Consider the following 26,423-nt stretch of genomic DNA (forward strand, 5'->3'; position numbering starts at 1 on the left):
AAGCCATCTATCTTCACCTGACAGACTCTTCATCAGCTCTCCTCCCCAGAGTTACCACTGTCGGGCTTCTTATGAATCACTCTAGACAGGTATGGCCGTGTGTGTGCCTCTATGTATATATTTTTTAACACACACAGTCACACAGCTCTACTGTAGTGTGTGTGTATGTGGATATCTTGCTTTTCTCACTTAATCCCCTATCTTGGAACTCTTTTAAGATCGACACATTCTTTTTTAAGTACTACATAGCATTCTACCAAATGAATAGGCAACAATTTAACAAATCCTCCAACACTGTACATTTAGATCATTTATGATTTTGTTGTTGTTGTTCCAATGATGATGCAGAAACATCCTTACACATACATCTTCGTCGGTAGGAATATCATCCATAAAATAAAATCTTAGAAATGAAATTTCTCAACCAAAGAGTTTTATAAACCTCTAATCTTGACAGCTACTGTCAAATTTCCCAGCATGGAAGTCTCAGAGGTCTTGACCCTTTATGACTCCATCACCAACACTCAATGTTCAGCTAATATTCACCAATCTCACTAGTGAAAAATGGTTTCTTACGGCCATTATAACTTGGAAGTCTTTCCTTATGAGTTAGGCCAAGTACTTTTGGTTGGCCAATTGTATATGTCTTTCTATTTCACTCCCAACTTCCAGATAACTGTCTCCCCTTGAAACTGCTCTCTGGAAGGCTACCAATGTTCTTGTCTCCAAGACCAAGGACCTCATCTTACTGGCATCCTCAGAGCACCATCTTGGCAACATCTTACAATAACCACCACCACCTCCTTCGGGAGACCCTTCTCCTTTCCTGCCATGACCATTTGCTGTGCTGGTTCTCCTCCATGAGCTGCAAGCCAATCTTCTCCCTGGAATCCTAAAGAGAAGCATATCCCAGTGTCCAATCCCTGAATCCCTTTTCTTCTCACTGTAAACATTTTCTTTTTTTAAAATCTACTGAGTATCTGTGCTTTATACATAAAAATAAGATTTTCTCCTGCTGAGAAATTCCCTCCTCACTGTAACATTCTTAAACTGTCATCCATGTGCAAAAGATTTCCAAATGTCAATCCTCAGATCACCTGAGACCCATGTTTCTTACAGTCTACTACTGAACACCAGCAAAGAGACGGATGTCCTTCCCACACTTTGGATAGTGAACAGGGTCGACACTTGGGGCAGCACTCAGCCTGTGCTAGACGCTGTCCTTGTACTTGACACTTACTGCACCTCCTATAACTTTCAAACCCAAGAGAGAATGCACCCACCTGACCGTCCACCTTCCCCAAACCTCTTCTACCTCCTTGAGCATCAAACCTCAGTTAATGACTCTGTGTTCTTCCCCTTTCCCCTCCTTCTCACCCAATGAACTGCCAAATCCTGTCAATTCTGCCAGCAGACTGTCTCCGTGGATCTTTCCAGCCTTCCCATCTCCACCTATGGCCAGACTACTGCTTCCTTACCTCTTGCCCTAATCCTGATGCCACCACAACAGTTCTCTGCTGAGAGCACAGACATCATCACATCCATCTACCTGCCCAAAGCACGTGGCTTTTGGACATGTTTCCTGCCTTCTCTCCACATACCTGGGCTTCAGGCCTACACTGTCAAGGCACGCACTGGTAGCGTCCCTCCCAGCCCACCCAGGGTTTGACGAGAGTCCCCACTAGTCTGTAGTCCCTCCCTCACCAGAGAGACACTCAGCAGACCTCATTTACCTTGTCCCACAGACAGCACCCAGCACGACGCCCATGCATTTGGTAGGCGGCACTTAATAATTGCTTTCTAAAGCTACTCAATACAATCTCGTAGCATGCGCTCCAAAACTTCTTTATTTCAAAGAAGGAAAGGAACTTCGATATACATGTAAATCCAAAACAAAGAACAATCTTTCAAAAACATCTAAATGACTCTGGGGTCCATTTGTCTTGTAGGACTGAATATACATAGAAACCTACATATTTTCTTAGGACTTACAAAAAAATTCAAACTCCTTCCCTAAAAAGTTTTAGAGATAACTTAAAAATCACAAAAGCACTGGTCTCCAATAGTTATAAACCAGAATAATGATTCCCTATCTGCCAATACAAAAACAGATTCAGATGAGTCAAAGAAGGTTCCGGCAATCTCTTGATTTTATGATCTTCTGATGCCTCAATCAGCTGTCAGAACAAACAACGACCTCCAAAGTCGATACAAAGAAAATAGCAAAGGCCATATGGTAAGTCAAATGTCCAACTTGATTGAGAAGCCAATAAAAACAAATGGTCTTGTGTGAACTGCTCCTATCAATTGGGAAGGACACATCCCATTCAGATCTACTTCATTCTTTAAAGTTCTTTAAACCAATTTAAAAAGCTAACTTTTGTAAAGCCTCTTTGTAAACTGATTAAAAAGTAGTCACCGAAAAGGAAGCAAACTATTCCTCAGTGAATGCAAAGTCAAATCATTCTGAAAAGCATTACTTTGTAGAAACATACAAAATTAAATTCTAAATGTGTTTATAACTCCCCCCCCCGCTGTTAACATCAGCATATTTCAAACACGTGTACTTAAGTGTCCTTGATTTTTTTTTCCAGGAAACAAAAGTTTGTTAAAGTTTTCCCATCCACTCTTTAACCTGAAGTTAAGAACTGCTAAACTACTGATTAGAAGTTAGGGTTCAAGTTCAGGGAATTGAAATCACTTCTTCTTAAGAGTTTAAAAAAGTAACACTGATAATAGAGAACTTCTGAGTTGGCATAACTGGGGGGACTTCGCCTAACAGCTCTGGTGCCCCCATGACCACGCTCATGGATTTACACCCTCGTGAAACTGTTCCCTTGATGCTTTTTAAAGAGGGAAGAAGCAAACTTCTTCAAATTAATGGGACCTGGAAGAGTTAACAGGAATCTCCTCCGTGGCTTCGTGAACTCTCTACCCGCCAGGGCCCCTCCAGGGCAGTGTGAAAGGAACAGCAAACCTTCAAGTGCTCCAGGCCCCCAGAAGCCACAACCAGGGCCCAGTGGGCCGGAGACCGGCTCTTGACACTTAAGTCCAGGCTGGCCTTGGAGGGGAGTTGGAGACCAACTTCCTCCGGGTGGGGACGCGTCAGGGCGCCGCCTGCGCCCCGCCCTCCTACTCACCTGCGATTCATGGGCCGGACCCTCACGGCCACCTTGACCGATGCCATTGCTCATCGCGGCCCGGACCACGCGGGTTCCCACTTGCCCAGCGTCCCGCAGCTGCCGGCGACTCTCGAGACTTGGCCCGCGGCTCCCACCCACTTCCCCCTCTGCCCCCGCCCCTCCGCTCCCGGCCGGACCCGGCGGCCCGCGGCGGCCCCACCTGCCCTGCCACTGAGCATGCCCAGAGCGGCTCCTGCCCGCGTGATCCGCGCCCCGGGCTTTGGCGGCGCCCGGGAGGCGCGGAGGGGTGGGGCCGGGTTGCATGGGCGGGGCCTGGGGCACGGAGGGGCGGGGACAGGATGCCCGGGCGCCGCCGCCTGAGGTCGACAAATCAAGGCAGATCAAGTGGCCTGGGAACGGGGACGGAGTCATTTCAGGAAAGCTTAAAACCCAACCTCGTTCCTTGAAAAACTGGGGAGGAGGAGGAAAAGGAGGAGTTCGCAGTAATTTAGGACCAGCGCAAGGACCCCAATCCTGGGGTCAGATTACCAAAAACAGTTTTTCGGCCCTTAACAAGGACCTGGCTTTACCCCAATGTACAGGTGTTAGCTCAGACAATTTACGGAGCAAGAAACTGAAGTACAGAGATTATCACAGCTTAATAGTGGGCAGCTCCTCAGGTCCTCTCTGCTACTCTAAGGTTGTCCGAGCGCGTGCGTTCTGGACCCCTAAATTCAGGGATACAGAGAAATGAAAATAAAAAGGGTACTGGAGGTTTTAAATGTGGGCGAGAATGGCTATATTGGCTGAAATCAGATCTTAATTGGACTTTTTTTGCACTTATGTTACAGTTTAGTAGTTTTAAACTTAAAGGAGTTAGGGGTGGGGACGACCCTATCCTCCGGGCTTAGGGTTTCTGGGAGAAGCGAGGTTCGACCCCGTTTCTTTTCGTGAGGCCCCGTCCCCGCCGCCCTCTCCCGGGAAATGCATATTCATTCATTCAGTCCGTCAAGCATGAATGCATTCGGGCATTCTTTCACACACACCCAGTGGCCCACCTGTTACCTGCGGGCCACATTAACCAAGGCATCAGCTCTGCCTTCCTCCTGCTGCCCCATTCTGGGCCGCTTAGCCCACCCACCCCAACCCCAGGACCCCACCCATCCTGCCTCGGTTCCCACAGCTGCCCCCCCCTCGGGTGGGGGCAGGAAGGCCCACTGAAGGCAGTGCCCATACTCAAGATGCACTGCGCCCCCATGTTCTTAATGGGGCCACAAAGGGATGCTCTGCCCTCACCCCCTCCCCGCCGGTATTTCACGCTCGCAAGGGCAACCAGGAGCTGCTGGCAGCATCCCTAGTTCTAAGGAAGGCGGCCGGACTGGGTCGGAGGGGCTGCTCCCCCAGCAAGCCAAGCTATAATGGAGGCCGCAAGAAGTGGAGGCTGGGCTCCTGGGTTTGAGCCTCAGCTCCAACACTAGCTTTGGGAGTCGTCCAGTCTGCATTACTGGGCACCTCTGAGACTTTTGCTTTATCTACAAATCAGGAACAACTCCTTGGAGTTGGTTCATGCTTTAAGTGAGATGATGTCTGCAAACATGTAACCCACTCAGACAAGGAATCGTCTCATCAGCTTCCCTAGAACCCCGAGGCTGGCCGGAAATCAGAACCCACGTGTTTCTAGAGCCGGGAGAACCCTGCCTTTTCCCCCTTGGGGGGCGCGGAGCTGGGTGCAGATTTGACCACCGGGCTACGGGGAAAACAGGAGCGCCGGATTCCGGAGCGGCCCGGGCATGCGCGATAGCGGCGGGAGGCTTAAAGACGCCATTAAGGAGCTTGCGCGGCGCCCCGGCTGCCCGGGCAGGGGCGGGCCCTGCCTTATATGGGAGCTGCGCCGGGACAAATTCCGCGGGCCCCCTTGACGGAGGGCGTGGCTCGACATCCCCGCGAGCCACTGTCACCCCTGCTCGCGACCACCCTGTCCGGGTCGGGGGCCTCAGCGCACAGAACGTGAGAGGGCCCCAGAGCCGGCAAAGCCAGCCCAATTCTTAAGGACAGCAAATTACACAAACTTTGTAGGAAGGGTTCTAGTTTTACTCATTAAAGCGATTTTCTGTGTCTGGGGCTTTATTGGTTGGTAGTTTGGAATGTTTCAGCATTCATTCATTCATTCATTTTTCCAACATCCTATACTTGCCTATAAGCCCTCTGTCCCTTCGTGACTTTGCCATTTGACAAAACAGACCATCGCAGCCCTGCAGACACTTTAGTCCCACCTACCACTCCTGGAGCTTTTGAATATGAGGCAGTAAGTCTGCAACTCACGCCTGGCAGTACGGAACAGAGACTTGGCCAGAGAATATTTTTAACCGAGAGTGAAAGACGTCTCTGAAAGGGCAGGTTTATTACAAGATAGAGAGTTGGCTAGTCTTCTCAAACGTTAACGTGCATCCTTCCAAGTACTTTGCAAAAGTTAACGCTTATACAGCTCACCTGGGGAATCTTGTGAACTTGCAGATTCTGATTGGGCAGTTCTGGGGTGAAACCTGAGATGCTGCATTTCCAACAAACTCCCGGGATTGTGGTTGCAGCCGGCTGCGACCCACACGTAGGGGAGTGAGGGGTTAGTGATCTCAAAAGAGTGTGGAAGCTTTGAAATACTGATAGTGGAAAACACTCATGTGTCTCCATCTGGGGTCCAAAGGGTCAGTGGAAAAAATTCAGGGGTCCACATCAGTTGTGTATCCTGGCCTAACAGCCCCAAATTTAGCGGCTTAAAACAAAAACCACTTATTATTTCTCACGGTTCTGTGGGTTGCTGGTCTCACCTGGGCTAACTTACGGGGCTAGGGGCTGGAGGTTGGACTCAATTGGGATTACTGGGAAGCCTGTGCTTCGTCCTCTTTCTCATCCTCAAAAAGGTTAGACCGGGTTTCTTAGTTGGGTAAAGAAGCCTTCCAGGAGGGCACACCCAGTGGCTCTGTTGAAGCTCAGTTTGCTGATTTCCCATTGGTCAAAGGCAGCAAGCCCCCCATGGGTGTGGCAGGCGACACCCACCAGGAAGAAGCAGGTATTCATGGGAGCCACTAAAGTTACAAATCTGCCAGAAGGTCCGTGAACTTGGATGAGAGAAAAGAAAAATTATATCTGTAACATAAAATATATTAACTTTAGTAATACCAGAGATCTTGACACCTCTAGAAATTAAAGATATTTTCCTGTTAAATTATAATTGTTGCAGCTTTCTAAAACTGTTAAAAATCATTGTTACTTTGAAATTATGGTAGTCATTAGACTGACTAAATCTTGTTATTTAATATAACCACGTGTTACTCTATCGCAAATTTATTTTTCTTATATCTTGCTCACTGTATTTCATTATAATTGATTTTCCTTCCCATCCCATGTATTTTATTTTATGCATTTAATAATGTTATTCTGAAAATGTTGCTTTCACCTGACAATCGAAAGGGTCCAGGGCACAAAAGCATTTAAGAACCTACAATTTGGACATTCATTTGGATGAATGAAGGGCATTTCTATTTTCCAAAAAAAGATTGAATGGTGATGGAAGGAAGAAAAGATTCTGAGGCCTAGGTTAAAACCCAAATAGTATTAAATGAGAATGGAGTATTAATCCCATCACCATTAAGGCCTCTGTGTGTGTGTGTGTGTGTGTGTGTGTGTGTGTGTGTGTGTGTGTGTTGGTTTAATTTTGTTTTCTTGTTTTGATGTAGCTTATTTGGGTCTTATTTGGGGCTTATTTATTGTTGATTTTTTTTTCCTGATGTTTAGCAATCTCATTACTGCCAAATAGTTGTGAGCGATTTAAACTCCCTGAGAATTAGCTCCTTCATTTCAAAGTGAGAAAGCACTGAAACAGAATGTTCACTCCACCTCAAAATATTTGAATCATCTTGAAATACCATTATCAGAAAAAAAAAATACCATATTCCTATCAGCTATATGTACAGTTATATATTTTTCCTCCAGCCTCTAAGGAATAAAGTTGATTTACACTCTCACAAGTATGACTTTTTAAAAACCTTGGTAAACAGCAGACTGGCACACTTAAATTGGAACAAAGAATACACTGACATCTCAAAAACCCATCTGTTTTCCTACGTGCAAGTACTGACCCCAAGCATTATATCACACAGTACACTTATTATCTTCATGTACCTTACGTCATAGGACTTAAGTTGAATTTCAGAGGTATGCCGTGAGCGAATAAACTAAGTATTCTGGTTTTCAAACAAATGCATAATCACATCAGAGACAGAAATCATAGACATCAAATCTGAACACAAAACAATTTTCATGTTCTAAGTGATAAAATTTTAAAGTAAATTTAGGATCTCCTAAAATACTAAACATTAAAAGCAAAGGTAATTTGAAAAAGTGTACTTTGGAGCCCGAGAGAGAAACCTGAACTCCAAAGTAACAATAAAGATAATCATGAAAGTCATACACAGTAATTTGCCACAAAGCTATAGGCAGGGAACTATGAGTGGCAGCTTTCTTTTACAGCAGAAGTGAATGAAGAAATCACAGCAGATTCAATTTAATAGAAGCTATCACCCTAAATCACAGTCATTTTATATACCAAAAGACAGAAGAAGGATTGTTTTCAATTGCTTATAACTAGACCTATGGTCACAGAGAGTTCAGAATAGATGGACTTTATCGAGTCTGTGGAAGCATTTCAACTTCTTCAGAATGAGAAACCACATTTAGTTGGAGGGATGGGGAAAAGTTTCACAGATGAATTAGTTGTGGAGACAAGCCTTGCAGGAGGGATGGCATCTGAACCTCAAGATGGATGAGGAACTGACTTTTGAGGCAAAGAAATGCCTTGAACAAGTATTCAGAGATGGGAAAGCAAGAGTCCTGCCCCAGGAATAGTGAGGAAGCCTCTTTACCTAAAGCAGTGTTGGAGGTTTAAAGATAGTGATACATTCTCCCCACATGTTCTTGTACTTGGCACTGTCACATTGCAGTGACCTTCAATCAGGGATGGAGGCTGTTTCTCCACCTGTTTAATATGGCCAGCCTTGTTACTTGCTTTGGCCCATCGAATGCAACAGAATTAACTTTGTTATTTCCAACCTAGGCTTCAAAAGTCCTTACACGCTTTCACTCTCACTCCAGGGTTCTTGCTGCTGTCATATGGAAGCAAACTCAGGCTAGCCTGCTGAGTGATGGCATGACCAGTCAAACCCAGTGCCACAGCCAATAGCAGCCAACCACCAGACACGGGAGCGGGGCCACCTTGCACCAGCCAGACCCTGCCAATTCATGAGCTGATCACAGCCTTATGAGAGCAGCCCAGAATGACAGAGCCTGTCCAGACCAGAAGAACCACCAAGCTGACCTGTAGGCTGAAGGGGATCAGAATATGCCACCCCAAAAATATGCCACTGTGGCATGAGAATTATTGTACTCTGAAGGCAATTAAAAAGAAACTAACACAGAAAGAGCTCTTTGCCCTCCGCCATAAATTTCCCTTTGTGAATGTGTTCCTCCTCCTCTCCCCCATACCAAGAGAAGAATAAGCCTTATTACTAGAGACAGAAAGTCAGCAAACCCTCACTAAACAAATCTTTATCTTCCATTCCTTTCCCCCATATATTTATCTTCCCACAATTTATAGCCACTAGAAGACCAGAACCCTTTTCCTTTGTGTAGTGACCTCTCCACGATGTATCGCACTTTGTTAAAATAATAAGCTCCCAGCCCTAACTGCTTTCGAGAGTTTTCATTCCTTTTCTGTGATGCCTTCCATGTGCATACAATATAAACCCTTTCTTCTGTTAATTTTTATTTTGTCAGTTTAATTTGCACACCCCAGGTTATCAGCTTAAGAGGGTAGAGGAAAAGGGTCTTTTTCCTTGTTCACAAGATTCATTAGCGCTAAACCAATGGTTGTTGGTTAAGCCATTTGGTTTAGGGTATGTGTGTGTCATCGCTTGCATCCAAATACATCCTATCTTATCTAATGAGAAAGGTTTTGGATGGATAGGACCATTCAGGAGCCTTGTTAATCATGTAGAAATATGAGTGACATAAAAAATACCTCTGAGCTGGGGCCCTAATCAAGGGCCTTTGGAGTTGTTGTTTGAAGCTGAAAGTCTTTAGGTTCATTTCTTACATTACACATGAGGAGATCAAGGCTCAGACAGGCAACGTGACTGCGGACACCACTTTCCCCACTGCCCACTCCCTCAGGGAACTTAAGTCAATGAAGCCAATTCATGGAAGAACGGATGCTCTCTGAACACATTGTTGGCATTCCCACCGCCATACTGTGCGCCCAGCAGAAATGCCATCTCCTCTCCTCCTCTCCTGGGTCCAATTCTCCCTTTGAATTTTACCATCCCCAGTCTTCCCCCACTGCACCATCTCAGTGCAATTGCTCCCTCTTCCAAATGTTTTGTAACACGGTCAGCACCACTCACTTGTTACTCACTGGAGAACTTTCAACCTTGGTTTTCTGTGTCACTCTTCCAATCCAATTATAAATCCTTGAAGGGTAAAGAGCAGATCTTATAGTTGTCTGTATTTCCAATAGTGCCAGATTGTCATATGTTAACATTGACACTTAGCAAAACCAATAAACTCATTACACTGTTCTGTTTCTGTAGATGGCCAGTATATAAATATGAATTTCTATGTGATGATTCTTTGGCCCATTTTTGTCATTTTCTGTTCCTCTAACCAGGTCATAACATGAAGGTTATGCCATCTGTTACTGTCAAGCTTAATTAAGCCCATTATAATTCGTTAACCCCTGTGCTTGCTTTGTAATTAACATTGATTAGCACAAACAAGTACAAAATAGGCCACCAGCACTTTCCAGAAGTGCTGATGACAATTATATTGGTAATTCGATATAGTATAGAAGATGATGGGATAGTAATATGCACTCTCTTCACATAAGGAGACAAATATGCTACCACGCAAATCTAGCCTAGAAACAAAACAGTTTGTTCATTGGATTCACCTGATTAAACCTTCACCCTGTGAACCCACCTATGACTGTTGAAACCTCGGGTAGAACTGCTGAAGGCACAGATCCAAGTAACTTGCTTCATTGCATCCCTGGACCAAAAGAGGGAAGCGTTTCAAAGCCAACAGAAGGATGGCAGAGTGACCAGTCACAGCAAAGCAGCCCCAAGGTTCATGACAGACAATTTGAGGCCAAGATCACATAAGCCCTGGATAAGTCCAGGGCTTGATAGAAGCAGGTTGAAGTTTCCCAACAATAAGTGCCCAGAGACATTGCATCCGAAAAGCTCTGAGTGACTAATTACTTGAAAATAAACTATCTGCCTATCCAGAATATAAAATACAAACAAACCAAAAAAAAAAAAAAAAAAAAACCTGTGTTCTAATATATCCAAGACTGTGTTTAAGTTCCCTTTCTCTCTGATCTCAGAGGTCAGGGATGTATTCTTCGCATCTAGGTTAAAAGGAAGCCACCACACTCACCTGTGACTCTGGTCAACAGCCAGTGGTGCTGGGCAGAGTTGAACTTTTGCATGTTTGTAGGAATAAAGTTAGGCTGTCTAGGAGCTGCAGCAGTTTTGTTCTGTACAAAATAAGTAAATGGGACTCTGCCCCACTGCCCTCCAGGGAAGGATTATCAGAACTGATACCATCCAAATCAATCGGCCCTGTGCAGATGACTTCATAAGGGGGCCATGGAGTTCTTACAGTTTTCTGTTACTGCTGTGGAAATCATTCAAACCCTAAAAGGGGTGTTAGTTCAAAATAGGGTGTTTCAAAGTCCTTACTGAAAGAGTTGTAATGTTCATGAAGATCCCTGAGACACCATGACTTCTGTATACATGTGTGGCTCATTGAGAAAAAAACCTGCCTGATGAAAAAACATGGAGAATTTGCTGAAGTTCATATAGCTTCTAAATATGGAAACTGGAGTCTGAACCCAAACGTGTGTGTCCTCAGAGCTGGGCTTTCTCTTTTTTCACCCCTTCTCCCCAGCAGAGGATGTGTTGGAGAAAGTGCTAGAAATGGAAAAGCAGCTGTCAGAAGCAGAATTCAATAGAGAGAAAAGCCACAAACACACGTTGATACAAAGGGTCAGCCTTAAGCAAGACGGTGACATTGGTGACGTTTGTCCTGGTGTCCACAACTTTCCTGCCCGCTATTATCAGACATCATATTTGGGGTCTTATATCCATGCCAACAGGGTTGTAGAGAGTCATTTAACACCCCCCCCTTTCTCTCCTAACTATGTTAAAAAAAAGAGAGAGAGACAATGGACCCAAAATGGAGTCACTTGTGCTAAGCCCCGTGTTACCAAACCGAGATTTAAAACCTAACTTAAGGGACTTCCCTGGTGGTCCAGTGGGTAAGACTCCATGCTCCCAATGCAGGGGGCTCAGGTTCGATCCCTGGTTGGGGAACTAGATCCCGCATGCTGCAACTAAAATTCCCGCGTGCCCCAACTAAAGATCCCGCATGCTGCAACGAAGATCCAGTGTGACGTAACTAAGACCCTTTGCAGCCAAAATAAATAAATAAATATTTTTAAAAAAATAAAACCTAACTTAATCACAGTTTCAGCCTCCCCCCAGGAATGGAATCTTAAACCAATCCATCTGGAATTACTGGTCAGCACTGGTGAGGTAATCTGCTTGATAGACCCCTGAGGTCCCCTAAAATAAGGTGACCTTGCCACAAACAATCAGCTCTTTGCTAGTATAACTTCCTCGTCATGACCCCTTTTGCCTATAAAGCCTTCCATTTCGTACAGCTCTCTGGAGCTCCTTTCTTTCCGCTAGAAGGAATGCTGCCCGATTCATGAATTGTTGAATAAAGCCAATAAGATCTTTGTAATTTACTCGGTTGAATTTCGTTTTTTAACAACTATGACATTTTTTTCTTCTTCATTCATTTTTTAAAATAAGATATAAAATACATTCAGCGGGGTACGTAAAGTATACAAATCTTAAGTGTACAGCTCAATGAATTGTTTCGTGCATGTACACCCACGTAACCCCCATGCAGATGAGATTCAGAACACTTGGTGGCATCCCAGAAACCCCCGTCAAGCTACAGGCTTTTTATGTGAAAGTCAGGTTTAGTGAGGTATCATTCTCATACGGTAGTATTTTCCCCTTTTTGTAGGCAGTTCTATGAGTCTTGAAAATGCATATTGTTGTGTGGCTACCAATAAAATCAAGACATAGAACTGTACCATCACTCTCCCCCAACCAAAATAAAAAAACTTCCCCTCCGCACCTTTGTAGCAAATTCCTCCCTCCTTCTCCAACCCCTGGCAACCACTAATCTGTATTCTGTCCCTATAGTTTATCTTTTCTAGAATGTCTTATAAATGGATCATACAGTATGAGTCTGACTTCTTTCATTGAGCATAATACATTTGAGATTCATCCATATAGTTGAGTGTATCATTAGTTCCTCCCTTCTTATTCCTGAGTAGGACTTAATTATACCACATTACGTATAGCCATTCATCAGCTAAAGGACACTTGGGTTGTTTCCAGTTTTTTGACAATTATGAATAAAGTCACTATAAACGTTCACATACAGGGTTTTGTGTGAATCTAAGTTTTCATTTCTTTCGGGTAAAAACCCAGGAAGTGGATTTCTTGGTCTATGCTAAGTACATGTTAAACTTTATTACTTTTTTAAGCCGAACAGGTTTCCAAAGAGCTGGTACCATTTTGCATTCCCACCAGCGATATAGGAGACTTTTAATTGCTCCATTTTCTCATCAGCACTTGGCATCACCGATTTTTTTTAAGTCACTTTACTAGGTATGCGGCACAGATTTTTGAAGCTGAGCAAACATGTTCACAGACTTTATTGCTGTCTTCAGAGAAGACTTAAAATCAATCTAAAACATCTAACTATATATATATATGGGAGCTACTTGGCTGCATGCTAATTAGGCAGTTCATATTAATGATCCTGACTGGAATTACTTGTACTCAATCAGTCCAGTTTTGATTAGTTTGTTTATACCTCAAGCAGCATCCATGTCAATTTCCTTAGCACACTTGCTAAGGGCAAGAGTCCTGTATCTTACTTGCCGCTGCCCTGCAGGTGATTCCTAAATGTTATGGCTCCTCGCTTCCTTTGACATCTTTAAAACACTTTACAACCTAGCTCTAATTGCCTTGTTTATGTGTGTTTTCTGTACCCAGAAAATGAAACATCCCTCCAGCTTCTACTTTCAAGAATACATCTATCAAAACCACTCTAAGATGGAGGAAGGAAAAAAAAAAAAAAAAACAACGCTTCATTGCAGCAAACAAACTGTCACACTCAGGAGATTGCTAGAGAATTCAATCACTTTCCTGCTCTGCCTTCAATATGCACAGACCGTACATTGCTATTTTCTAGAAGTAACCGAGGATGATTTTTCTGACTTGGGCAGAAATCACACGTAGTCAGAACGTGGTCCTCTCAGATCTGTCACACAAATTCCTCCCTGGCCTGTTGCTTCTCTCTGGATCTCACTGCTAATACCTTATTCATTTACATCCATCCACCCCACCTGCTGGTTCTAATGCTGTGCTGTCAGCAATTAGCCTGTGATGCATGTGTTACCTCCTACACATTACGTATGTCCCTCCCTTCCCTCTGCCCCAGAGATTTCCATCTCTCTGCCTCATCCCCAAACAGAGGAACAAACAGACATCCTCAGCCGCATCTTCTCATTTTTTCTAAATTATATTACTTATTGTAAGTAGATAATACATACACAAAGGATAAGTTCAAAAGGTACACAAGGGGCATAGAGCTACAAGTCTCTTGCTCCCTGGTTCCCCAGTTTCCTTGCTCAAATGCTACTACTGTTATCAGTGTATTGTACCCTTCCAGAAAGAGCTAATCTACACATCGACAACATACAATCTAGCGATTTTTATTCCTTGCAGAAATGGTAACAATTTATAACACTTTTTGCACCTTGCTTTTTTCACATAAAATATGTATCTTGTAAAACATTTCACCTCAGCATACCTGTATATCCTTCTGTGTGTACCTCAGTGGATTTGCCTCATTCTTTAAAAGAGTTGTTTAATGTTCAATGTTGTGTATGTTCCATAATTTATTTTACCAAAGTCTTTTTTTAAAGTATCTAAAATAATGACTTAGTGGCTTAAACAAGGTAGAAGTGTATATCATGAAAAAAGATGAGCAGAGTTGGTCGGCTCAGGGCTGGTGTTGGTAACCACAATCTCAGAGACTGAAGGTCCTTCTATCTTTTGTTCCTCTCTTCCTAGCTCATGGTTTTCTCCTCGTGTTTGAAGGTGGCTGCTTGAGCTCCAGCCTTCATGACTGCATTCCAGCCTGAAGACCAACATGCTCCCTGTCAAGAAGGACACTTACCAGCTCACAAAGTCCTTTCACTTATATCTCAGTTTCCAAAACCTGCCACAAAGCTACACCTAGCTGGAAGGGAGGATGGGAAATGTCATCACAACCCAGGGAGTCAGTGGAAAATTTGGGGTTCTATTAAGAAAGAAGGAGAGGAGAATGGATATCGAGGTACAACAATCAATTTCTGTCCCAGAATTGTTGCCACTCCTCTCACTCATACATTTGCTGCTGAAGTATGTACCTTTGTGAACATTCTATTTCACACTATGTGGGAGGATCTGTAGAATTTCTAGGTCGCATGGTATGTGCATTTTTATTTTCATGGATATTACCAATTGCCATCCATTGGCAAAGGAACAACGCACACCCTTACCAACATTTTGTGATGGGGCTTGTTCCCCCACATCCTCAACAATTCCAGTGTGCTCACATTTTTTTATTTTTTGATCTTTACCAAGATGATAGCTAAAATACAGTACCCCAAATGGTCTTAATTGGACTTAATAGCACTTTCTCTTATTTTTAGTGAAGTTGAGTACTTTTTCAAATGTCCAGCAATCATTCGTACTTCCTTAACTCTGAACCGTTTCCATTGTTTGCCCACTTATTTATTGGATCATTTCCTTGTTACTCCATAGAGATTCTTCATAAGTTGGGGAAATTCACATTTTCAGTAGTATACATGATAAATATTTTTTCATAGTTTTGACTTTATTGTTTTTATTTTCATGACTTTTTTTTTTTTACCAGAAGTAAGCCTTTTTTTCCTTGTTTCACAAGTAAAGCTTAGCTGAGTTGGTTGCTTTCTGGTGATTAGTCAGAGGGATCAAATTCCATACACTCCTTCCAATCTGACTCTTCCTTTGCTACAAACTTGGCTGGGGCTGGCGCAGCAACCACAAATAGAGGTGAATCAACCCAAAGGCCTTGACTTTCGCAGCAAGTGGTAAGGTATCATCAGCTTCCACAGACCAAGCCAGGACTGCTTGGACCTGCTGATGACAGAATGGGTTACCGATGCAACAGGCGGGGAATCAGTCTGCTGACATAGGCTGGCAACACTGCAGACACCCTCCAGGAAGCAAGAACACAGTTTCCTCTGTGCTGTCAAGGATCTGGGGCTTGTAGATGCTGAGCCTAAGGGAGAAGGGGTGATGTTCAGCATGTTCGTCAGTGTGGTTTCATGGCTTCTCCCTTTGTTTCCAATCTTAATTAGCTGCACATCATAATTAGCTGCACATCATTTCATTGGTGATTCTTTTTTAACATCGTTAAACTGATCCGTTTTGAAAAATGCTTTTGAGTTTTGGGACATTCTTAGGAAGGCACTTTCCATACCAAAATCATAAAATAAACTCTCCTGTGGTTTTCTTTTTCATACTAATAATAATTACGAAGAGACTCCAACTTGGTTTATTTTAACATGACTTCTGGTTATCCTGACCCCCGACCCGTCCATCTTCCCCCACTGATTTGATAGCTTGCCTACATCTCAAAGGAAGATAGCAGTTCTTCTTCCCTTAAAATGGATACATCTTAATTCCACTTTCTGTTTTATATATCCCGTACTGTCATTGATATTATTCACTACATTTCAGAGTTACACTTTGCAGTTGTATCCAGTCTGCAATGAGAAGAGTCAAGCACTCAGACTCACCTGCTCACAGCCTAGATTCCAAACCATACAATGCGAAGCGGTAGGCTGTTGATGGGGAAGGAATTCAGGCTTTAGAGCTTTTTATAGGCGGACTTGTGTCCACCCCAAATTCATTTGTTGAAGCCCTAATGCCCAGTACCTCAGAATGTAACTGTATTTGGAGAGAGGGCCTTGAAAGAGGTAATTAAGTTAAATGAGGTCACACGGCTGAGCCCTGATCCTACATGACTGGTGTACTTATAAGAAAAGGAAATCAGGACACAGACAAACCCAGAAGGAAGACCACATGATGACACTGGGCAGAGATGGCCGTCTACAAGCCAAAGAGAAAGGCATCAGAAGAAACCAACCCTGTCGACACCTTGACCTCAGACTTTTAGCCTCCAGAACTGTGAGAAAATAAATGGCTGTTGTTTAAGTCACCCAGTCTGTGGTACTTTGTTATGGCAGCCCTAGGGAACTCATACAGAGGTACACAGAGCTGGCTGAATCAATTAGGGGTCTTCGGCAGCAAGTCATAGAAGTTTAGTCAGAGCTACGGTCTTAGGTCGTGTTCCCTGGGCTCTGCGATGGGGATCTGAATTCAGCAGGTGGACTGAGAGTGGTCACAGGGGTCACACCTATGAGGGAGTGAAGGCAGCAGGGAGAAGTTGAACCGTAATTGCAGCAGAAGCCTCAGTTGATCCGAGGGGGAGCTCTGGACCTGAGATGGCCTGAGGGTTGTCCGGATTGAGGCAAGGGGGCTGGGTCTTTGTACCCCTGCAGGCTGTCCCCTGGACAAGGTCCTCAACCAGGTGAGGGGGCTCTTTGTGGCCGAGGGCAAGTGCTGGGAGGGCCTCAGCTGTGAGCTATCAGGGCCAGTGCTGCTGTGGCCCCGGGGGAAGGGATCTGACGGTGCTCTCCTGCAACCTCCTACCTCTGCAGAAGGGAACTTCACAGCTCGGAGGGGCAGCCTGAAGGAGTAGCCCTCAGGAAGGACGGGCCCAGAGTGGCCTGGAGAGTTTGCAATGCAGGAACAAATGGAATAGCTTCTCCCGGCAGCAACCACTGGGATGAATCGGCCCCAGCCATCACTGTGCCATTCCTTTCAGGATTCAGATTCCTAGGAGACAGAGTCTACTTAATGACTTTGATCACCTACTTGCCAGTTGGGCAGAGGAAGGCACGGCCCCTTGACTGACAGTTCCCGGAAGTCTGCACAACATGGGGGAAGGCTGTTTCCAAAAAAAAGGACAATTGCAATGTCATCACCAGAAGAAAGGAGACAGATACTGAGCAGGTGGAAACATGTGCATTGGGCCCAGGCCATCTGATTTGGAATTGCAGTCTTGGGTGTCCTTGCGCAAGTAATTTGTACTCACAAAACTTTAAGTGCTTAGTCTGTAAAGTAGAAATAATATCACCTAACTCATAGGATGTTTCAATCTTAAGTGATCTCTCTCTCTCTCTGTATGTATATATGTGCATGTGTCTACATAAACAAATTACACACACATACACATATACACACACTAATATATTCATGGTGCCTATGTAATAACAGCCACAATTTATTTGAGTGTCTACAGTTCCTAGGATCTCATCAAGTACAGTTGACCCTTGAACAACATGGGAATTAGGGGCACCCACACTCCCCCCAGTGGAAAATCCATGTATAATTTATAGTCTGCCCTCCGTATATGCAGTTCCTTGTACCCGCAGTTCCACATCCTTGGTTTCAACCACTCTCAGATCATGTAGTACTGTAGTATTTACTGTTAAAAAAATCCACATTTTAATTGGACCCACAAAACCCCACGCTGTTCAGGGGTCATCTGTATTTTCTATCATTTCATCTGTTTTCATTTTGCTTCCCTACCTCTTCTTTGAGAACAAGAAGGGCATCTTGTGTTTTTGAAAGTGCTAAGCCTCAAACTCTAGATTTGGAAAACCCCTTAGAGATGCTGCCTCTTTTTGCAGAGGACTGTGGAGTTGCAAAGTTTTACAAAGCTATATTCCTCATATTGGGTGTGGGGTGTGCCTGATTTTGCATTTTAAAAATAAATAGAAAATACGAGTGTAAAGAGAAAACCAAAAGTGGAGTTTGCCTGATAGGTCATTTGCTCATGGGGGGATGTACAAACAGAGCCTTCCCGGGGGTTCTCAATGCCAGGTGGTCCAAGGCAGAGACATGATGAGAGCAGGGTAGCCTGGTGTCAGGACATGGGAGGCTACCTAACAAAGGTCAGATACCAATGAAGTTCCAAAGATGCGCACACAGTCCTTTCTTTGCTGATTCTAGAGAGCGACATCTATCATAGGACCAGGCAGAACTTGGGTGGAGAGGGGGTTGGTGAGGAGAGGGCAGGGCAAGGAGGGAAGAGACTGGCATTTTCTCCCCAAACATCTATTTTCAAAAAGAAATCTAATTCCAGCAACAGGGTGTCAACTTCACTCCCACACACGGCCACCCAGAGGGATAGCTCCTGCGGACGCTTCTCAGCTTGCAAATGTTTCCCCTCCGGGGTCACACAAATAACTGATACATCCATTTCCATGAAATAAATGCCATCCTGGAGGTCTTCTTGTCGCTGTCAGAGGTGATGAACAGCATTGATGGAGTGGCGTAATGACATTGCAGCGTGATTGAAAGGGTTTGGGATGGGGTTTCCTATTGGGTTCAGACAAAATAAAACCATTATCTGTGCTTCATCTTTTTTAAAGAGATTGTTTCCTGAGCTCTCTTGTGCTTGAAGCCTGTTGCAGCACTCCGGAACAATGTTAGCCTGTACAATTATAGATCAGTTCATCACCACAGGCAGTCTCCAACCTCCTTGAACTCTTTCTAGGGGAAATGACTTTTCTGGGTCTCCCTTATCCCTGGGTATTTTGCCTTTTGAAAAAGTTGGTGCTGTAGTCATCCATGAGCTGCAGAGAGCACACACCCAGGAGCCCTAGGGAATTTGCAGGTGGCCATTTATGAGAGACCAGGACCCCCATTAGCTTGTGGGTCAGCAGAAATGAGACACTCAGACACATGGACATGGTGGGGACAAGTGTTTGCTTAAAGAGGTTAAGGATATACTTGATGTTGAAGAACTTAGGGTTCCCTGGTGTATTTCTTATCCATCGCTAAGGCATGCCCAGATCAGTAGACTCAGGTGGCCAGGACACAGTGAGGATGTCAGGAGAACTCTCAGTATCCTCACTCTTACACTTGCTAACCTAGGTTACCCCCTGCTAACCTAGGAAGCCACATCCTTACTATCCTGGCCCTTGACCCTGCTTTACTCAATGGCAGCCCATCACCAGACCCACTACACAATTTTCAGCTATCAGGCTCTTTGCTGCAAAAAATCTTTCCATCCCAGGGGCTTTTTCCAAGCACAGGCTTCAATCTAGCCCTACACATATAAAATGTATACCCTGAAACCTTCAAAACATTGTTGAAAAGAAATTTAAGAGATGTAAATAAATGAAAAGATATCTCATTCATGGATAAAAAGACATATTACGGTAAAGATGGTAATACTCCCCAAATTGATCTACAGATTCCCTATCAAAATCCCACCTGGTTTTCTTGCAGAAATGGCCAAGCTGATGCTAGAATTAATATGAAAATTCAAAGGATCCAGAATAGACAAGACAATCTTGAAAAAGAAAAACAAAAGGTAGAAGATTCACACTTCCCATTTAAAAAAACTTACTACAAAATTGCAATAATTAAGTCAGGGTAGTACCAGATAAGGATAGACATATAGATCAGTGGAATAGAATTGAGAATCCAGAAATAAATGGTTAATTGATTTTTGATAAGGATGCCAAAACAATTTAGTTGGGGAAAGAATAGTCTCTTCAACAGTGGTGCTGGGACTACAGGATTTCCACATGCAAAAGAATTAAGTTGGACGCCTTTCTTACACCATTAACTCAAAATAGATCTTAGACCTAAATGTGGAGCTAAAAATTATATAATTCTTAGAAGAAAATATAGGAATAAATCTTGTGACCTTGAGTTAGGCAATAGTTTTTTTAGAGATGATACCAAAAGCACAAGTGCCAAAGGGCAAAATAGATAAATTGAATCTTATTAACATTAAAAACATTTGTGCTTCAAAGGAAACCATTAAGAAAGTGAAAAGACAACCCACAGAAATATAAAAAATATTTTGAAATATTTGCAAATCATATGTCTGTTAAGGGAATGAGACAACAAATTTGTCAGTGGAAAGAACCCAATCTAAAAATGGGCAAGGTTCTGAATAGTAATTTCTTTAAAGAAGATATAAAATAGTCCAAGAAGTACATGAAGCATACTCAGCATTATTAATCATCAGGGGAATGCAAATCAAAACCACAATGAGATCCCACTTCACATCCACTAGGTTAGTTACAATCAAAAAGACTCACTGGGACTTCCCTGGTGGCACAGTGGTTGGGAATCCGCCTACCAATGTAGGGGACCTGGGTTCGATCCCTGGGCCAGGAAGATCCCACATGCCATGGAACAACTAAGCCCATGCACCACAAATAGTGAGGCTGCGCTCTAGAGCCCACGAGCCACAACTACTGAAGCCCGTGCACCCTAGAGCCCGTGCGCCACAACCACTGAGCCTGCATGCTGCAACTACTGAAGCCCACGTGCCTAGAGCCCGTGCTTCGCAACAAGAGAAGCCACCACAATGAGAATCCCGCACGCTGCAACAAAGAGTAGCCCCCGCTCACCACAACTAGAGAAGAGCCCGCACGCAGTGATGAATTTCCAGCGCAGCAAATATTTCCAACGCAGCCAAAGAAAAAATAAAAGGGAGAGAAAAAAAAAAGGACTCACAATAACAAGTGTTGGCATGAAAAAAGACATGAAAAAATTGAAACCCTTTGCAAGTGAGAATGTGAATTTGTCTAGCCACTTTGGAAAACCGTTTAGCAGTTCCTCAAAATGTCACACATAGTGTTACCATATGATTAAGCAATTCAGTTCCTAGGTATAAATTCAAGAGATCTGAAAACAAATGTCCGTAAAAACACTTATACACAAATACCCATAGCAATGTTATTCAAAATAGTCAATATGTGGAAGCAACCCAAATATTCATAACTGATGAAAAGGTAAACAAAATGTAATCTATCCATACAACAGAATACTACTCAGCAATAAAAAGAAATAAGGTATGAATACATGCTACAGCATAGATGAAACTATTACACTAAGGAAAAGAAGACAGTCAAAAAAGATCATGTAGGAATCCATTTTTAAGAAATGTGTTAAATAGACAAATCTATAGGGACAGAAAGTCAGGGGCTTGGGGAAAGGGAGAATGTGGGAGTGACTTCTCATGGGTATATTTCTTTTAGGGGTGATGAAAACATTCTAAAATTAATAATGAATTTTGCACTGTTCTGTGAATATATTAAAAACCATTGAATTGTACATGTTAAGTGGCTAAATTGCATTGGTATATGAATTTTATGTCAATAAAGTTACTTCAAAAAAATAAAATCCGTACTTCCCTGGTGGCACAGTGGTTAAGAATCCGCCTGCCAAGGCAGGGGACATGGGTTCGAGCCCTGGTCCAGGAAGATCCCAAATGCTGTGGAGCAACTAAGCCCATGCGCCACGACTACTGAGCCCACGTGCCACAACTACTGAAGCCCACGGTCCTAGAGCCCGTGCTCCGCAACAAGAGAAGCCACTACAATGAAAAGCCTGCACACCACAACAAAGAGTAACCCCCGCTCGCCGCCACTAGAGAAAGCCCACACGCAGCAACAAAGACCCAATGCAGCCAAAAATTAATTAATTAATTAATTATTTTAAAAATCCAAACTTTATTTGTTTTGATTTTGTCTTTAACATCACTGTATGCATCTCTATACTGAAAGTCAGCACTGGAGAGGAAAAGAGAACAAATTTAGAGCTTTTATAGGGAAGAATGCCTAAAGCCTTGCTTTAAATGATCAATCACTTGGGGACAAAGTGACACACAAAATAAATATGTAAATAAGCATTTTTCTCCTTCCATTCCATAACATGAACACATTGCTATGGAAACAAAAAATTCCAATAATGCTTGGCTAAAATATACGGTTATATTTAATAGCACCGGGAAAAATTTCAGAGTACTGTGACGAGACACATATTGAAAAGCCCTTCAAATTACCTTTCTAGATTTGATACTAATACTATTCACCTTGAAGAAAGTGAGGACATAGTATACCAGAAGGGAAATAAGTAAAGGGGCTGTTCTATATGTGACTTTGAGAAGGATTTGTCCCCTGGTTGGGAATATACAGAGCAGAAACCCGTCATGAGACTATTGCACAGTCAAAGCTGCAAGTACACCTAGAAAGACTAGATCCATGGTCCTCTTCACCAAGATAAAAGAAGTCTCACTTCCATTTCTTTGTTGTGCCTCACATTTCACATGAACTGACTCAAGTCCAAATCTTTATCAGTATCATTCATTTACATGAGCCATTTCCACCAGTAAATGTCCTACAATTATCTCAGTGGAGTGCCATATTTATCAGGCTAATGTTGAGAGTAACTATACAACACATTCTATAATCAACGTACTGGCCTTTATAAAAGAACTTCCCTTCCAGTGGTGATGTGTTTGTTCAACCTGATCTAAATTAAATAAATAAACACTTCAGGAGGCAGAACTGTGTATTTTTTTTCACGTTCTCCTAACCCCATGGGACCTAGAAAGAGGTCCATTAATCTATATGTACTTAATAAGTTGGAAAGAAATGGTACAGAATGGAGTGGAGCAATAGACTACCAAAACCAAAGAAATGAAATGATGGACGATATCTAAGAGACACCCCAACCATGCTTCTTGGGATACTCACCCCCTGGCAGCTCCAGGGACCTTTGTTTACATGACAAGTATTTGTTTATAGAAGTTCAACATGGTAAGTAGGCGACATCATTTGTGGAATTAAAAAGTCCCAAATGAGGCACTTCCCTGGCAATCCAGTAGTTAAGACTCTGAGCTTCCACTGCAGGGGGTATGGGTTCAATCCCTGGTCAGGGAACTAAGATCCCACATGCCACGGGGTGCAGCCAAAAAAAAGAAATACAAAAAGTCCCAAATGATATGACTCAGAATTGTTTACAAAATCAATTGTCAAATTTATTTTCCTCAGCCTGAGGAATTTCTAATTTTAATGTTTGGCATCTTGTTATCTGTCTGAGAAGCCTCTGGGCTAATCACACATTTGGACAGAGCTGAATTATTCAGCCTACCTACCTTTGTGTTTTGTGACCCTAGCAAGCTGCCTGAAAAAAAAGATCTGGAAGAATCCCAGAATATCCAGTAGACACAAGTGAAATAAACTAAATGAAAAATGCCTACATTTTAAAAATAATTTAAAAGCTGTCAGCTAATCAGAAAAAAAGGCCCCATGTCCTTTTACAATCCAAGGTTGGCCCACTGTGCATATAACCAGTACGAAAATACATAGATAATTGTCTGATTAGTTCGATCATTATATGGACAACCAAGTCAGATAATTTAAGTCAAAGAAAAACAGGAAATTTAAAAATGTCTTTTCTGGGAAACAACCGAGCTTGGATGGACCCTGGATGTATGGCATAGTCAATTCTCAGTATGACTATGACTGTATAATTTCCTAGAGATTTTGGTTACCTAGAAAGGCCCACGTGCTTCAACACTGCAATGACACGAAGGTTTCTTCCTTGTACACTGACCCATGGGCAGAGTGGAGAAATGTAGGAGGAAAAACAAAATCATGCCTTTTCTGGTCCCAAAGCAATGCCAAGATGGCACCAAAGATATAATGACACAGGGGGAAGGTTTAATTCAGCCAGGTTAACTGGCTGGTGAAGATGGGCAATTCATCACTTCAAATTTTACTCAAAACAAATCAAGAATTACCATTCAATACTGATTTAATTCATTCTTCACTGAATCCACAAGCATTGAGAGAACTGTTTGAGTCATGATCCCTGCTCTCATTTTCTAGCTTGTTTGCTGGGGGGAGACAAGTAAACAATTTCTACACTTTGGGATAAGTGCTAAGGTAACGAGATATAGAAATCAGATGCTTCCAACCCATCTGTGAGCTTCACGCCCACCTACCACAGGGAAACTTGATTTGTCTGGAGGAAAGAAAAGCATTTAATTCCTATCACGCTAAGGAGTGGCAGACGGGATGGATGGTCAGTCCATCTTGCTGAGAGCGCCTGAGGTGCACTGGAAACGAAAACACGTGCTAGGCTTCTGATTTGCCAAGTGTTTTGTTGTTTGGTGGCAAGAATATACATTTTGAGGGAGTGGGTGGGGGAGATTCAATGTATCATATACCACCCTTCAGAGATTCAGTTTTCCATTCCAGCAAATACTATTCACACAGGTGAAAAAAGTTCAGGATTATTCCCTAAGTCCTACTGCTAACGAGGGCTGAGGGTGAGGATCTCAGACTCAGTAACTGCGGGAAAGTGGTAAAACCAACACTGAAACCTGGCTCTCAAGCCCTGGGGGAGGGCAAGGGGGCCCTCGGAGGCTCCAGGGAACACAGAGGTGGGAGCAGCGAAGTGTGCTTCTGGGGCCGGGTCCGTGTGCACCTGTCAATCACCCTCCATATTCACTTGAGTTAAGTGGAGAGGGAAACATTCAGATCATGGGAGGGTTTTAGAGGATGAGCACCTCAGCCTTGCAGAGAGAGAGGTGGTCTGCTTTGTCATGTTCCACACTTCAGGTTCTTTTTTTTTTTCAAGATATAATTGACATATAACATTGTATTCATTTTAGTTGTACAATATAATGATTGATATACCTATTGTGAAATGATCACCACAATAAGTTTAGTTAATATCCACCACTATATATAGTTATATTATTTTTCTTGTAAGATCTACTCTCTTAGGAACTTTTGGTTATATGATATAGGATACGCTATTCTTAACTATAGTCACCATGCTGTACCTTACATCCCCAGGGCTTATTTATCTTGTAACTAGAAACATACCTTTTGACCACCTTCATCCACTTCACCTCCCATCCCCCACCCCTTAACCTCTAGCAACCACCAATCTGTTCTCTGTATCTATGAGGCTGTTTTTTTTGTGTTTTTGTTTTGTTTAGATTCCACATATAAGTGAGATCATGCAGTATTTGCCTCTCTCTGTCTGATTTATTTCACTTAGCATAACACCATCAAGGTCCATTCCATGTTGTCACAAATGGCAGGATTTCCTTCTTTTTCATGACCGAATTATATATATCTCACATCTTTATCCATTCATCTGTCGATGGACAATTAGGTTGTTTCCATGTCTTGGCTTTTGTAAATAATGCTGCAATGAATGTGGGCGGTAGGGTGCAGATATCTTTTGGAGATAGTGATTTTGTTTTCTTCAGGTTCTTTTTCAAAACCCAACTTCTTTTAAACTCTTTTAGAATTATACTATAATTATGCAAGATTTCAACATTGGGGGGGAAGAGGGGTGAAGGGTACATGGGACTCCCCTTACATTTCTTTGCAAATTCCTCTGAATCTATAATTATTTGAAAATAAAAATGTTTTTAAAAGTCTGTTGTTGCATTAGGCATAAAGTAAAATAAGAAGAAGAGGAATAGAATATCTCTTCATTTAAAACATAAGTCCTGGATGCATATTTGTCAGAGATGTGTTTTACCGTAGGTAATGTTATTTATACAACTGTCATATAACATCACTTCCTCATCATACAGTCGTCCGCTTACTTACTAAATTCTTTCACTCACTGAAGTTGAGCACCTGTTGTATGCCAGGGCATTGCTGTAGGTGCTGGGCATAGAATTCAGAGTGAAAATAACATTTGTCCTCATAATTCTTAGAGTTTAATAGGGAAGGTGGCCATTTTTTTTTATATACAGCAGGTTCTTATTAGTCATCAATTTTATCCACATCAGTGTATACATGTCAATCCCAATCGCCCAATTCATCACACCACCACCCCCACCCCCGCCGCTTTCCCCCCTTGGTGTCCATACGTTTGTTCTCTACATCTGTGTCTCAACTTCTGCCCTGCAAACCAGTTCATCTGTACCATTTTTCTAGGTTCCACATACATGCGTTCATATACGATATTTGTTTTTCTCTTTCTGACTTACTTCACTCAGTATGACAGTCTCTAGATCCATCCATGTCTCAACAAATGACCCAATTTCGTTCCTTTTTATGGCTGAGTAATATTCCATTGTATATATGTACCATATCTTCTTTATCCATTCATCTGTCAATGGGCATTAAGGTTGCTTCCATGACCTGGCTACTGTAAA

General features: G+C 42.9%; 1 protein-coding gene across 4 annotated transcripts in view; it reads right to left on the reverse strand.

Moving 5' to 3' along the window:
- Window positions 1-3,263, reverse strand: part of KIF16B (kinesin family member 16B) — a 289,942-nt gene extending 286,679 nt beyond the window's left edge. For all 4 annotated transcript variants that reach the window (XM_036827060.1, XM_036827058.1, XM_036827059.1 and 1 more), the window contains exon 1: window positions 3,141-3,263. In XM_036827060.1, the coding sequence (XP_036682955.1) occupies window positions 3,141-3,187 (47 nt within the window). In that variant the 5' untranslated portion in view covers window positions 3,188-3,263. The remainder of the gene's footprint in view (window positions 1-3,140) is intronic.
- Window positions 3,264-26,423: the final 23,160 nt, after the last annotated feature.

The sequence above is a fragment of the Balaenoptera musculus genome, chromosome 15 (genome assembly GCF_009873245.2).
Source record: "Balaenoptera musculus isolate JJ_BM4_2016_0621 chromosome 15, mBalMus1.pri.v3, whole genome shotgun sequence".
Lineage (NCBI taxonomy): Eukaryota > Metazoa > Chordata > Mammalia > Artiodactyla > Balaenopteridae > Balaenoptera > Balaenoptera musculus.